We start from the raw sequence: 16,704 nt of genomic DNA, 5'->3' as shown, positions 1-16,704 counted from the left end.
GAACACTTCTTTTCTAGCTATATTTAATGTCCTAGGTGATTGAGACCAACGGATGAAGCACATAATATGTTCTCTGCCCCAAGATCTAAGTCCACATTTAAGTCTAGAAGTGATTTTCCCAAGGAACAAAATAAATATAAAAATTTGTCATTTAACATATTTGAACACAGCTCCTCTGACTCCAGACCAAATGCTCTTTCCATTGTACCATTTTCACTTCTTCAAGCAGCTTATAAAGTTATGTGATTGAGATGTGGCAGTTAACTCTTGGTTTGGCTTTTTCTTTCTCATTTCTGACCCTGATTTGCTACACGGACACTTACTGCTCAATATAAATAGATTACATTTTACTTGCGGCAGCACCACTTTTTAAATGGTTTATATCAGTCCATTTGACTCCTATCAATCAATCAATCATTAAACCTTTATTAGTAATCTGCCATGAAAGTGAACGTTTATCCCCATAATCATTTGTTTGAGGTGTGAAAAGTAGAATAGACGTTTGCTTCACAGGATGTCCGAATCACCTCACACCTTCGATTATATGACCTTGTATCTGCTCATTAGTGAGAATGGATGAGGCTATGCAAACTCTAGCAAGACTTATTAAGCCACCATTGCCTAAATCATATAATTCCTCTGAGATTCTATTCCACTCACTAGTGGGAAATCATGTGTTTGCTTTAAGGGCTTTTAAATTTTGTTTAAAAAATGCTTTGTGATGATGAAACCATACAAAGTAAATCAAATTATCACTCCACTGCTTACAATAAAACATGTCTTGCTTTGTAGCAGGCATTTCATTGTGTATTGATGCAAAATAATCAGCTTTCTTTTTCTATTGCGTGCACTTAGGAATAACTCTCATTACTTATTAGAATTCTTTATCATTCCCTTATCAATTTATAAGTTGTCCAAGAACACAAAACAAAAGACTTTGAAATGAGCTTTTTGGAGGTGTGGGATTGTGAAATTGTACTATATAACTGTCAGGAATTACAACTAGGATTGGTTATCATGAATCCATTTTGTGAGAATAAATGGGAAAACCTTTATCCTAAAGGCCCATTGGGCTGCAGGCCAACAAGTATAGACCAAACATTTATTTTTGTTCCATTGATGTGATGGGTTTTCATAAATATAAGGGCATTACATGCTGTTTTGAATGCCATTTTCTTTTCTCCTGGCACAGATTTTTTGAATGGATCACGCTAAACAATTTTTGAATCAATAAGTAATTATCAGGGCACTTTCCAATAAAATATGTATTGACATAAAAGAACCCAGGTACTTTTTCTTTCATCTGGAAAAAGTGTTTTGATTGCTGGATGTAGTCATTTTACATTAAGTAAATCCACATGCTCATTAAATGGAGTGATACAAAATGATTAAAGGAGATGCACATGACAGACCAATTGTGTTTACTGTAATTTTCTGGTTGTTGCATCTCAGATTACACTGGGCACTTTCTACCTGGTCTTTGCATATCAGCACTGTAAAGGATATATTCAGACAATATATTTGTAGGTTTATTTGAGGCATTAATACAGATGCCTGACAGCATTATTCGTACTGTTTATATCACTATAAAATAGGTTTATGGGGAGACAATTAGTAATGCTGAGCCCAGACAGTATAAATGTTAGTACTGATTGTAACACAATAAACCTAACTTTATAGTGATATAAATGAACAATATTTGTGTCATCATGTTTTATGATATCATGTAATCCCACTCTATGAGGATGCTGCTGATCTTAATCTCACAACTAAGCTCTTTGTTCATAGGAACATTTTAATTCATTATTATGATGAGCTTTGTGCTCATTTTGACCCCCTTAGAACTGTAAGGGCCATTTGTTTTCTCACCATAAAAACATTTTCTGCTATTTACTTGAAAGGAGACTTTAAGAAAAAAATAAATTTGGGTGTGGGGGGCACAGATGCAGTGGTATGTCTTTTCAACATTATTCTCTTTATATGATATAACTTCAAGGCTAACATTTTCACAAAGTTTAATATTATTGTTCTCCTGATTCTTTTGACTACTCAACCAGATGTTCTCAAGGACTATACTTCTGTAAATTAAAGATGCTAGAAAATGCCTTCTTAATACTCTGTACAAATATGCTTTTGTGATGTCATTATTATTTCTTGATGATTCCATAGATTCCCCTTAAAAATATTTTGCTTTTGAAATTACTACTTATTATGTGTCCTGTTATCTAAATAATTTTAAAAAACACATTATTTTTAACCACATATTAGTGAAACAAGATGAGTTCTAACTTGTGCTTAGAGACTATCTCCCTATCTCATTTCCCACAGTGAGTCTTCAAAATGTCCTCTTTCCTCAAGTCTTCAGCCAATTCCATCCCAATTTCAACCCTAAGATAAGAACAGATTTTAGCCCCATTTATTTCTATCAGATAAAGTGCCTCTGATGGAAGCTCACTGAACTTTCTTCCTCTATTCATCAGAGTTTCTTTTTTTTAAATTTCTTTTTTTTATTTTTAGTTTACAAGGCTCAGTTCCACAAGTTTTTGAGTTTCAAATTATCTCCCCCTCCCTCTCCTCTCCTCTCCCCCCAAAATGGCATACAATCTGATATAGGTTCTACATATACCTTCACATTAAACTTATTTGCACAATAGTCAAGTTGTAAAGAAGAATTATAACCAATGGAATGAATCATGAAAAAGAAGAAACAAAACCAAAAAATAAGAAAAAAATAAAAAAGCAGAGAGCAAAAAGTTTGCCTCAGTCAGCATTCAGACCCTGTAATTCTCTCTCTGGATGTGGATAGCTTTTTCCATCATGAGTCTTTTGGAGCTGTCTTTGAACCTTGCATTGCTGAGAAAAGCCAAGTATATCAAAGTTAGTCCTTACAGATACTGTGTGTCTGTAATCATGTATGATGTTCTCCTGGTTCTGTTCCACTCACTCAGCATCCGATCATGGAGGTCTTTACAGGTTACTAAGAAGTCTATCTGCTCCCCATTTCTTATAGCACAATAGTATTCCATTACATTCATAACCACAACTTGTTTAGCCATTCCTCAATTGATGTGCATCCCCTTCATTTCCAATTCTTTGCCACCACAAAAAAAGAGCTGCTATAACTATGTTTGTACATAATGGGTCCATTTCCCACATCTATGGTCTCTGGGACACAGCCCTAGAAATGGCATTGCTGTGTCAAAGGGTATGTACTTCTTTATAGCCTTTTGGGCATAGTTCCAAATTGCTCTCCAAAATGGCAGGATCTGTTCACAACTCCACCAAGAATGTATTAATTTTTCCAATTTTGCCATGTCCTCTCCAGCATTTATCATTTTCCTGTCTTGTCATGTTAGCCAATCTGACAGGAGTGATGTGGTACTGAAGAGTTATTTTGATTTGCATTTGTCTAATCAATAGTTATTTAAAGCATTTTTGCATATGCCTATATATATATCTTTAACTTCTTCTTCTGAAAACTGCCTGTTCATATTCTTTGACCATTTCTCAATTGGGGAATTACTCGTATTCCCATATATTTGGCTTGGTTCCCTGTATATTTTAGATATGAGGCCTTTATCAGAGACACTGCTTATAAAAGTTATTTCTCAATTTTCTGCTTCCATTCTAATCTTACTTGAATTGGCTTTATTTGTACAAAAACATTTCAATTTGACATAATCAAAATTATCCATTTTGCATTTTGTCATACTCTCTATCTCTTGATTCATCATAAATTCTTCCCTTTTCCATAAATCTGACAGGTAAACTATTCCTTGCTCTCACAAATTGCTTATAGTATCAGCCTTTATTCCTAAATTGTGAATGTATTTTGACTTTATTTTGGTATATGGTATAAGATATTGGTCTATGCCCAGTTTCTGCCATATTATTTTCCAGTTTTCCTAGCAGGTTTTGTGAAATGGTGAATTCTTTTTTTTTTAATTTCTTTTTTTTAATTTTATTTATTTAATTTTAGTTTACCACACATGGTTCTACATAGTTTTGAGTTCCAGATTTTCTCCCCTCCCTCCCCCCTCCCTCCCCAAGACGGCATGGAAGCTCATATAACTGTCCTGTATAACTTCGCATTGAATTAATTTATGCACTAGTCAAGTTGTGGAGAAGAATTTTAACCAACGGAATGAATCATGACAAAGAAGAAACAGAACCAAAAAAAAAAACCCAAGAACAAAAACAAAAGAGAAGCAGAAAAGGCGAGCATGTAGTGCGCCTCGTTCTGTATTCAAACTTCACAGTTCTTTCTCTGGATGAAGATAGCATTCTCCATCATGAGTCGCCTGGAGTTGTCCTTGCCCCTTAGGTTGCTGAGAAGAGCGCAGTATGTCAGGGTTGGTCCTCACGGAATCCATATATCTGTGGCTGTGCACAACGTTCTCCTGGCTCTGCTCCACTCACTCAGCATTATGTCGTGTAGGTTTTTCCAGGTTGTTACGAAGTCTGCATCATCCCCATTTCTTATGGCACGGTAGTATTCCATCACCTTCATATACCACAGCTTGTTCGGCCATTCCCCAATTGATGGGCATCCCTTTGATTTCCAATTCTTGGCTACCACAAAAAGAGCTGCTATAAATAGCCTCGTACATATGGGTCCTTTTCCCGCTTGTGTGATTTCTTTGGGATACAACCCCAGAAGTGGTATTGCTGGGTCAAAGGGTATGAACATTTCTATAGCCCTTTGGGCATAGTTCGAAACTGCTCTCCAAAATGGCTGGATCAGCTCACAACTCCACCAGCAATGCAACAATGTTCCAATTTCCCCACATCCTTTCCAACATTTATCATTTTCCTGTTTTGTTATTTTAGACAATCTGACAGGAGAGATGTGGTATCTGAGAGTTGTTTTGATTTGCATTTCTCTAATCAGTAGTGATCCAGAGCATTTTTTCATATGCCTATAGATAGCTTTAATTTCTTCCTCTGAAAACTGCCTGTTCATATCCTTTGACCATTTCTCAATTGGGGAATGGCTTGTATTCCTATATATTTGGCTCAGTTCCCTGTATATTTTAGAAATGAGGCCTTTATCAGAGATACTAGTTGCAAAGATTTTCTCCCAATTTTCTGCTTCCCTCCTAATTTTTGTTGCATTGGCTCTTTTTGTACAAAATCATTTCAATTTGACATAATCAAAATTATCCATTTTGCATTTTGTAATGTTCTGTATCTCTTGTTGGGTCATGAATTCTTTACTTTTCCATAAATCTGATAAGTAAACTATTCCTTGTTTTCCCAAATTACTTGTAGTATCAGCTTTTACTCCTAAATCATGAACCCATTTTGACTTTATTTTGGTATATGGTGTAAGATATTGGTCTATGCCCAGTTTTTGCCCTACCATTTTCCAATTTTCCCAACAGTTTTTGTGAAATAGTGAATTATTAGCCCAGAAGCTGGCCTCTTTGGGTTTATCAAAGAGTAGATTGCTAAACTTGTTGATTTCTCCTACTTGTGTATCTATCCTATTCCACTGATCCACACCCCTATTTCTTAACCAGTACCAGGCAGTTTTGATGACTGCTGCTCTGTAGTACAGTTTAATATCTGGTGTGGCTAAGCCACCTTCTCTAGCATGTCTTTTCATTAATACCCTAGATACCCTAGACCTCTTGTTTTTCCAAATGAATTTTGTTATTATTTTGTCCAGCTCAGTAAAATAATTTTTTGGTAGTTCGATTGGTATGGCACTGAATAGATAGATTAATTTAGGTAAAATTGTCATTTTTATTATATTAGCTCAGCCTAACCATGAGCAACTGATATTTTTCCATTTATTTAGATCTGATTTTATTCGCGTGAAAAGTGTTTCATAGCTATGTTCATATAGGCCCTGGGTTTGTCTTGGCAAATAGACTCCCAAATATTTTATAGTGCCTTCAGTAACTTTGAATGGAATTTCTCTTTCTATCTCTTGCTGTTGGGCTTTGTCAGTAATGTGTAGGAATGTTGAGGATTTATGTGGGTTTATTTTATATCCTGCAACTTTGCTAAAGTTGTTTATTATTTCAGGTAGTTTTTTACTTGATTCTCTAGGATTCTCTAGATAAATCATCATATCATCTGCAAAAAGTGATAATTTAGTTTCTTCTTTTCCTATTCTAATTCCTTCAATTTCTTTTTCTTCTCTTATTGCTACAGCTAATATTTCTAGTACCAAATTGAATAATAGGGGTGATAATGGACATCTTTGTTTCACCCCTGATCTTATTGGGAATTCATCTAGCTTATCCCCATTACAAATAATGCTTGTCGATGGTTTTAGGTAGATGCTATTTATAATTTTGAGGAAGGTTCCACTTATTCCTATGCTTTCTAGTGTTTTTAATAGGAATGGGTGTTGTACTTTGTCAAAGGCTTTTTCTGCATCTATTGAGATGATCATATGGTTTCTGCTAGTTTTGTTGTTGATATGGTCAATTATGCTAATCGTTTTCCTAATATTGAACCAGCCTTGCATTTCTGGAATAAATCCTACCTGGTCATAGTGTATTATTCTCGTAATGAGTTGCTGCAATCTTTTTGCTAATATTTTATTTAAAATTTTCGCATCAATATTCATTAGAGAAATTGGTCTATAATTTTCTTTCTCTGTTTTGACTCTACCTGGTTTGGGTATTAGTACCATATTGGTGTCATAAAAAGAATTTGGGCTTTGTTAGTAGTATATAGGAATGCTGAGGATTTATATGGGTTTATTTTATATCCTGCAATTTTGCTACAGTTATTTATTATTTCAAGAGGTTTTTTACTTGATTCTCTGTGATTCTCTAAGCAAATCATCATGTCATCTCATAACTTAGTTTCTTCTTTGCCTATGCTAATTCATTCAATTTCTTTTTCTTCCCTTATCATTAACTTAATATTTCTAGTACCAAATTGAATAATAGGGGTGGTAATGGACATCCTTGTTTCACCTCTGATCTTATTGGAAATGAATCTAACTTATGCTCATTACATATCAGGCTTGCTGATGGTTTTAGGTAGATTCAACTTATAATTTAAAGGAAGAGTCCATTTATTCCTACGCTCTCTAGTGGTATTAATAGGAATGGGTGTTGTATTTTTTCAAAAGCTTTTTCTGCATCTATTGAGATAATCATATGGCTTCTGCTAGTTTTTTTGTTGTTGTTGATATGACAAATTATGCTGATAGTTTTCCAAATATTGAATGAGCCTTGCATCCTTGGAATAAATCCTACCTGGTGACATTGTATTATTCTCATGATAAGTTGCTGTAGTCTTTTTGCTACTATTTTATTTAAAATTTTTGCATCAATATTCATTAGGAAAATTCATCTGTAATTTCTTTCTCTGTTTTGAATCTGCCTGATTCATGTATTAGTTCAATATTTGTGTCATAAAAAGAATTTGGTATGACTACTTTTCCCCCTATTTTCCCAATAGTCTATAAAGTATAGAAATTAATTGTTCTCTAAATGTTTGCTAGAATTAGCATGTAAATCCATCTGGCCCTGTAGACTTTTTCCTATGCAGTTCCTTGATGGCTTGCTCAATTTCTTTTCCTGAGATGGGGTTATGTAGGTATTTTACTTCCTCTTCAGTTAAACTGGGCAATTTATATTTTTATAAACGTTCATCCATTTCCCTAAGATTATTGAATTTATGGGAATACAGTTGGGCAAAATCATTCCTAATTATTGTTTTAATTTCCTCTTCATTGGAGGTGAATTCACTCTTTTCATTTTTGATACAGATAATTTGGTTTTCTTCTTTCTTTTTTTATAATCAAATTAACCAAAGGTTTGTTGATTTTATTGGTTTATTCATAATTTTGTTTAATTGTTCAATTGTTTTCTCGATTTCAATTTTATTAATCTCTCCTGTGGTTTTCAGTATTACAATTTGGTATTTAACTGGGGATTTTCATTATTTTTTCTAACTTTTTCAGTTGTATGACCAATTCATTGATCTCCTTTTCCTGTATTTTATTCATGTAAGCATTCAGAGATATAAAACTTCCCCTAATAACTGCTTTTCCTACATCTCATGAATTTTGGTAGGTTGTCTTATTGTTGTTATTCTCTTGAATGAAGTTATTGATTATTTCTATGATTTGTTCTTTGATCTACTCATTCTTTAGGATTATATTATTTAGTTTTGAATCGATTCTCATTCTATCTTTCCATGGTCCTTTATTACAAATAAGTTTCATTGCATCATGATCTGAAAAGTATACATTGACTATTTCTGCCTTTCTGCACTGGATTGTGAGGTTTCATGTCCAAGTACATGGTCAATTTTTGTGTATGTGCCTTGTACCACTAAGAATAACATATATTCCCTTCTATCCTCATTCAGTTTTCTCCAGAGGTCTTTCATATCTACCTGTTCTAAAATTCTGTTCACCTTCTTAACTTTTTTCTTGTTTATTTTGACATTAGATTTATCAAGTTCAGAAAGGGGGAATCTGAGGTCCCCCACTAGTATGGTTTTGCTGTCTATTTCTTCCTGTAACTACCTTAACTTCACCTCTAAGAATTTGCATGCCATACCACGTGGTGCATATATTTTAAATAATGATATTGCTTCATTGCCTATGGTGCCTTTTAGCAGGATATAGTTTCCTTTCTTATCTCTTTTAATTAGATCTCTTTGCTTTATCTTTGTCTGAGATTAGTATTGCTACATGTGTTTTTTTAACTATAGCTGAAGCATAATATATTGTACTGCAGCCTTTTACCTTTACCCTGTGTGTATACCCCAGTTTCAAATGTGTTTCTTGTAAACAACATACTGTAGGATTTTGGTTTTTAATCCATTCTGCTATCTACCTACATTTTATAGGAGAATTTACCTCATTCATATTCTATCATTTACCTCATTTACCTCATTCATATACTATCTGTGTCTTTTTTCCATCCCATTGCCCCTTGTTTATGTTTTTATTTCTTCCTTCTTCCTTCCCCTCCTCAAAAGAGTTTGGTTTTGACCACCACCTCCCTATATATTCTCTCCCTTTCAGCCTCCCCCATTTTACCTATTTCCCTTACTACTTCTTCCCTTTCTTCTAACCACCACACCCTCTTTCTCTTTTCTTTCTCCTTTCTATTCTTACTGCCTGTAGAACAAGTTTGATTTCTATACTTATCACAGTATGTTATTCCCTTCTTGAACCAAATCCAGTAAGAGTAAAACTTTAGCACTGCTCTTCTCTCTCCCTTCTTTCCCTCTAGTATAAAATGTTTTTGTACCTCTTCATGTGATGTAATTTACCTTTTCTGCCTCTTCCTTAACTCTTCTCCAATTATAATCCCTTTTCATTCCTTAATTAGGTTTTTTATCATCACATCAGTTAATTGATATCCACACCCTCTGTCAATGTATAACCCTTTTAGATGTCATACTAACTATACCATTTCAAAATTAACAAATATCATCCTCCCATATAGGGATGTAAACAGTTTACCTTTGTGGAATAACAAAGTTTTTTTTCTTTTTTATATTTTTTCCCTGTTTACCTTTTGATGCTTCTCTTGAGTCTTGCATTTGAAGGTCAAATTTTTCATTGAGCTCTGGCTTTTTCATCAGTAAGGTCTGGAATTCCTTTATTTCATTAAATATCCATCTCCTTGCCTGAAAGATTATGCTCAATTTTACTGGATAGTTGATCCTTGGTTGTAGTCCAAGCTCCTTTGCCTTTCAGAATATCATATTCCAGTACCTCTGATCTTTTAATGTAGATGCTACAAGGTCCTGTTGATCCTGACTGTAATTTCCCAATATTTCAATTGTTTCTTTCTGACCGCTTGCAGTACTTTGTCCTTGTCCTGATAATTCTGGAATTTGGCTGCAATATTCCTTGGAATTTTCAATTTAGGATTTCTTTCAGGGGGTGATCATTAGGTTCTTTCCATGACTATCTGACCCTCTGGTTCTAGGACCTCGACGTAGTTATCCTTGACGATTTCTTGGAAGATACTGGCCAGGCTCTTTTTTTCATCATGGCTTAGGGAAAGACCAATAATTCTTAGATTATCTCTCCTGGATCTATTTTCCAAGTCAGTTATTTTTCCAATGAGATATTTTACACTTTCTACTATTTTTTTTCATTCTTTAGATTTTGTTTGACTGATTATTGATGCCTCATAGAGTCTATAGCTTCTACTTGCCTAATCCTAATTTTAATGAATTATTTTCTTCAGATAGCTTCTCTCTTTTCATATGGCCAATTTTACTTTTCAAGCATTCCTTTTTTCCTGTTAGATTCTGTAATTTTATTTTCTTTTAGCTTGCTAATTTGGCTTTTAAAATCTTCTTTGAGAAGATTGCGGCTGGTAAGCAGGGAATAGCATGAGCTCCGTACGTAGTCCCTCCAAAAACTTATAAAAAATGGCTCTGAACCAATTCTAGAACAGCAGAACCCACAAAACAGCAGAGGGAAGCAGGGCTCCAGCCCAGGACAGCCTGGATGGTCTCTGGGTGAGGTCTGTCCCACACGGAGCTGGGAGCTGGGAGCTGGGAGCTGGGAACGGAGTGGAGCAGAGCCCAGCCTGAGCGACGAGGACCAACAACACCAACAACGGGGCAGAGCATGCCCTAGCGCCCTGAATCAGTGAGCTGTGGCAGTTATGAGACTTCTCAACCCACAAACACAAAAGACAGCTTCCAGCCCCAGGGGCAGCGGAGGTGGGGCAGCTACAGCTGTTGTTACTTCCTGCTCCAGGCCCACCTGGTGGGAGGAATTAATTGGCGGATCAGAGCAGGGGTGCACAGCCAGCTGAAGATCTAAGCCCAGTTTGGGTTGGGGGTTCTTGGGGAAGGAGCAGTGCCGGTGGGGCAGAGCTGGCACCTCCCCCCCAAACGTGGAACATAGAACTCTGTAGTCTACAAGCAGTCATACCCCACTGAAAAACTCAAAGGTCAAGTTAGTTGGCTGGGAATATGGCCAGGCAGCGAAAACGCACCGAGATTCAGTCTCAGACTTTGCATTCTTTCTTTGGTGACAAAGAAGACCAAAACAGACAGACAGAAGAAATTAATAAAGTCAAAGAGCCTACAACAGAAACCTCCAAGAAAAACATGAACTGGTCCCAGGCCATGGAAGAGCTCAAAAAGGAGTTGGAAAAGCAAGTCAGAGAAGTACAGGAAAAATTGGGAAGAGAAATGAGAAGGATGCGAGAAAACCATGAAAAACAAGTCAATGATTTGCTAAAGGAGACCCAAAAAAATACTGAAAAATACACTGAAGAAAACAACACCTTAAAAAACAGACTAACTCAAATGGCAAAAGAGCTCCAAAAAGCCAATGAGGAGAAGAATGCCTTGAAAGGCAGAATTAGCCAAATGGAAAAGGAGGTCCAAAAGACCACTGAAGAAAATACGACTTTAAAAATGAGATTGGAGCAAGTGGAAGCTAGTGACTTTATGAGAAATCAAGATATTATAAAACAGAACCAAAGGAATGAAAAAATGGAACACAATGTCAAATATCTCATTGGAAAAACCACTGACCTGGAAAATAGATCCAGGAGAGATAATTTAAAAATTATTGGACTACCTGAAAGCCATGATCAAAAAAAGAGCCTAGATATCATCTTTCAAGAAATTATCAAGGAGAACTGCCCTGATATTCTAGAGCCACAGGGCAAAATAGAAATTGAAAGAGTCCATCGATCGCCTCCTCAAATAGATCCCAAAAAGAAATCTCCCAGGAATATTGTTGCCAAATTCCAGAGCTCCCAGATCAAGGAGAAAATACTGCAAGCAGCCAGAAAGAAACAATTTGAGTATTGTGGAAACCCAATCAGAATAACCCAAGATCTGGCAGCCTCTACATTAAGAGATCGAAGGGGTTGGAATACAATATTCCGGAGGTCAATGGAGCTAGGATTAAAACCTAGAATCACCTACCCAGCAAAACTGAGTATCATGTTCCAAGGCAAAATATGGATTTTCAATAAAATAGAGGACTTTCAAGCTTTCTCAATGAAAAGACCAGAACTGAATAGAAAATTTGTCTTTCAAACACAAGAATCAAGAGAAGCATGAAAAGGTAATCAAGAAAAAGAACAAGAAAAAGAAATTGCAAGGAACTTACCAAAGGTGAACTGTTTTGTTGACATTCCTACATGGAAAGATGATGAGTATGATTCATGAGACCTCAGTATTAGGGTAGCTGAAGGGAATATGCATACATATATGTTTATGTATATATATGGGTGAATGTGTATGTATGTATATATCTGTGTGTGTATATATATAGAGAGAGAGAGAGGGGGTAGGGGAGAGAGAGAGAGAGAGAGAGAGAGAGAGAGAGAGAGAGAGAGAGCACACACAGGGTGAGTTGAAGATGAAGGCAAGATATTTAAAAGAAATAAAATCAAATTAAGTGATGAGAGAGGAACATACTGAGAGAGGGAGATAAGGAGAGATAGAATGGGGTGGATTATCTCGCATAAAGGAGGCAAGAGCAAGCAATTCTGTGGGAGGAGGGGAGAGGGCGGATGAGGGGGGAATGAGTGAACATTGCTGTCATCAGATTTGGCCTAAGGAGGGAATACCATACATACCCAATGGGGAATCTTATACCACAGGAAAGAAGAGGGAAGAAGATAAAAATAAATGGGGGGGGGGTGATGGAGGGGAGGGCTGATGGGGGTGGAGGTAGTCAAAAACAAACACTTTCGAAAGGCGACAGGGTCAAGGGAGAAAATTCAATAAAGGGTGATGGGTTGGGAAGGAGCAAAATATAGTTAGTCTTTCACAACATGAATATTGTGGAAGGGTTATTCATAATGATACACATGCGGCCTATGTTGAATTGCTTGACTTCTTAGGAGGGTGGGTGGGAAGGGAAGAGGGGAGAGAATTTGGAACTCAAAGTGTTAAAAACAGATGTTCAAAAACAAAAGAAAAGTTCTTGCATGCAACTAGAAAATAAGATACACAGACAATGGGGTGTAGAAATTTATCTTGCCCTACAAGAAAGGAAGGGAAAAAGGGATGGGAGGGGAGTGGGGTGACAGAGGGGAGCGCTGACTGGGGAGCAGGGCAACCAGAATATATGCCATCTTGGAGTGGGTGGGAGGGTAGAAATGGGGAGAAAATTTGTAATTCAAACCCTTGTGAAAATCAATGCTGAAAACTAAATATGTTAAATAAATTTAAAAAAAAAATAAAGTAGTGGATTCTGGGAGAAAAAAATCTTCTTTGAGCTCTTCCAGGAATGCTTTTTGGGCTTGAGACCAGACTGTATTCCTTTTTGATGTTTCAGATGTAGATATAGCATCCATTCTGTCTTCTTCTGAATTGGTTTTTTGATCTTCTCTGACCCCATAATATGATTCAATGGTCTTTTCTTACTTTTTTAGCTTGCTTCTTCACGGTAGTTGCCTTTTTCCTGGCTTATAAAGTGGATCTCTGCTCCTGGGGCCCAGAGTGCTCTGTCTCAAACTTGTTGTTTTGGGAGCTAGGGGCATGGTTACTGCTTTATGTGCTGTGCCTTCTGGTTTTGTCAGCTAGAAGGTACATATTGCTGCAGCTCACCTGATGCTGAGCTGAAGCTGGCTGGTGTGTGCCAAGGATTGAGGCCCAGTGAAGTCTTTATGAGTTTCCAGTGGGGTGTAGGATGGGAAAGGGTCACAGCATGAGGTGTGGGGGAGGGGTGGCCTGTCTGCTGGAAGTCTCCTCTTTCCCTAGGGTTGTACTATATAACACAGGTGGTCTTAGCCATAGGTCTGCACTGGTATCTACTAATTCCCCTGGCTTCGCAAAGGCACACCTGGGGTCCTGGTAATGGTGCTTGCCAGCTCCACCCACCTTGGGATCGGGAACTGCCACTGACCTACTAAGGTGGGGCTTGCTGGAATGCCTCCTTTCCCTGGTCTCCTTCTATCACTGCAAGAGGGGGTCCTTTTAGCTTCCTGAGCTAAAAGATTACTGAATCCCCACTTCTGGCTCCTCTATTCCAGGGTTTCTCCTAGGGTAGTATTCTCTGGGTCACTCCAGGTCAGCAAGGGAAGAATGAGAGCTCTTAGAGTTTACTGAGTCATCATGGCTCCCAGGAAGTTCAAGAAGGTGAGTTTCAAACCTTTTGACTGTGGGCTCATAGCTCTAGGAGTAGCTGTTGCTGCTGACAGCAAGCTCTGTGCTTTTGTTTCTCCCAGCTCCAACAGACTCCGTCTTGCGCCAAGAGGCTTGGGGATCACCAACACAGCCCACAGGCCAGGCCTGCTCCTGCTGCAGTATGGTGCTGCGGTATGGTCCTGGGTGGTTCCTGGCCGGTACAAGATCCTTCTCTTTCTGGACTCTCCTGGCTTGGAAACCTGCCACACTCTGTCTCCTAGTGGATTCTACCTCTCTCAAAACTGGTCAGATTCACTTCTCAAGAGTATCTGAAGGAATTTGAGAGAGCTTAGGCATGTCCCTGTTTTCACTCTGCCATCTTGGCTCTCGGTCCCTCCTCAAAAATTCTCAGAATCATTATTTGTTTTCTCTTCCCACTGCCTTATAATTGACCTGTTAGGAAATTTCAGTTCAATTATTAAGAGCTTACTTTGTGCTAGTTGCTATGCTATGCACTGGAAAGAGAAAGGAGCCTCCCCCAAGATAGTCCCTTACCCTTGCATTAATATTCATATAGATAAGTACATCAATAAGCTCATATGAAGAATGATAAATCATTATAGAAGATCCTCCATATTATAGTGTAAGCCTGGCTTTTCTTCCTTCCCCCCCCCATCCCCCAGCTCCTGCAAGATCTTTAAACTCTCCAGCTCAGAATAAAGAATCAGATATTCCTTTCTGGCTAAGAGACTGAGAAACCCTTTGAGAACTCACCTCTCAGACATTCCTCTCTGACTGATAGGCATGAACAAAAGATCGAATACACTCTTGAACAAAGGATAGGAAATAACTCCTCTCCCACTTGGAGAAATACTCCTGAGATTGCCTAGCCAGTTCTTAGGAATGAAGGCAGGGGGAGGGTGGCTCCCCTCTCTGGTCAGAAAAAACTTTCTTTGCTCAGCTCCTTATAAAAGTCACCTCGTGGGGCAGTTACATTGGAACCTTACTCATGGGGAGGATGCTTTGCCTGGGGCTACGTTCAGAAGGGACTCACCGAGGTGGCTGTGAAAGACGGGGTTCTCCAGCTTAGGAAAAGCCTTGCTATAGGTGGTGAACATATGTATGTTGTATGTTGTGTGTGTGTGTTCTTTGTCGGTGTCTCTGCCTTTGTAGAGAAGAGAGGGATTCCCCAGCTCGGAGAAACCTAGGGCGGGCGGTTTGCCTCTGAACAGGTGTTGCCTCTGCATGCCTGTGCCTCTGTCTTTGTCACCGCGTTAACTGTGTAGTAGGAATTGTTGTGATTGACGTGGTTGTGGGGTTAATAGAGTATTTCCCCTGTCTTTCAATAAAGAACCTTGTTCTGTCAGGCATGTGCCTTATCACCAGCGCGAATCCAAATCAAAACCTAACTTAGCTTAATCGAACATATGACTAGGAAAAAGGTACTAATAACTGAGGGAAATTGTAAAAGACTTCTGATAAAAGAGATAATGTCTGAGATGGTCTTTGAAGGGAACTAAGGATTCAATGAGGCAGGGATGAGATCTCAGGTGTGGTGGGCAGCCTGTGAAAAGGCATGAAACCAAAAATAGAATGACAAAGTTGTGAAGCAGCAAATAGGCTAGTGTTGCTGAAACATATAGTGTGTGAAGAATCGTAATATGAAATGATCCTGAAAATTTAGGCTGGTTCCAGACCATGAAGGACGTTAAAGGCCATTCAGAAGATTTTCTTTTTTTTTTCTTTTTTTTTTTTACATGAAAACTTTTTTACTATGACAAAGACATCATACAATTTTTATGATCTTGGTCTTTCCTTCTTGCCTTTGTACAAGGCCAGAAGAGAAACATTTGCGACTTTCACAACCTTGAATCGGACTCCAGGAATATCACCAACAGCATGACCTTTTCGACCAAATCCAGCAACCAAAACTTCATCATTTTCCTCAATAAAGTTCAAGCAGCCATCATTGGGAACAAAGGCAGTGATTTTTTTTGCCATTCTTAATCAGCTGGACTCTCACACACTTCCTGATGGCAGAATTGGGCTGTTTGGCTTCCACACCAACTTTTTCCAAGACAATCCCTTTGGCATGAGATGCTCCTCCAAACGGGTTGGCCTTCAAGGCAGTGCCCAAATGAGCTTTCTTGTATTGTTTGTCATGCCACTTTTGGTCTCTCCTGTGGCTTCGGAGTTTTCGAGCAGTACGAAGACCACGGCACTTACCCATGCTGCCGCCCTCCGGGCCGAGAGAAAAGAGAGAAGCATTCAGAAGATTTTCTATTTTATCTTCAACAAGATATAGAAAACTCCTAAAAAAATTTATACTGGAAATGACATGATTTAACCTCCACTTAATTATGGTTATTTTGATTGTTGTATGATGGAGGAATTGGAGAGGAGAGGTGTTGAAAGAAGTGAGGTAAATTGTAGCTTACTGTAGTACTCCAAGAATAAATATATATATATATATATATGTATATATATATATATATATATACACACACACACACACACATATATATACATATAATATATATGTATATATATACATATAACATATATGTGTATATATATATATGTATACGTTATTCCTCTTCCTTTCAACCCAACCTCCCCTAATATTTAATGATAAAACTATCAGCCCCATTCTAC

General features: G+C 37.7%; 1 protein-coding gene across 1 annotated transcript; it reads right to left on the bottom strand.

The window, feature by feature from the left end:
- Positions 1 to 15,798: 15,798 nt before the first annotated feature.
- On the bottom strand, positions 15,799 to 16,309 carry LOC118854156 (40S ribosomal protein S23-like). Its single transcript, XM_036764494.1, is given in 2 exon segments — positions 15,799 to 16,044; positions 16,046 to 16,309. Coding segments are annotated over 2 exon segments (432 nt in total). The 5' UTR covers positions 16,280 to 16,309; the 3' UTR covers positions 15,799 to 15,846.
- Between the last annotated feature and the right edge of the window lie 395 nt (positions 16,310 to 16,704).

Source organism: Trichosurus vulpecula, chromosome 6, assembly GCF_011100635.1.
Source record: "Trichosurus vulpecula isolate mTriVul1 chromosome 6, mTriVul1.pri, whole genome shotgun sequence".
Taxonomy (NCBI): domain Eukaryota; kingdom Metazoa; phylum Chordata; class Mammalia; order Diprotodontia; family Phalangeridae; genus Trichosurus; species Trichosurus vulpecula.
The sequence above is the reverse complement of the archived record's forward strand: the minus strand, read 5'-3'. Positions and strand labels throughout refer to the sequence as shown.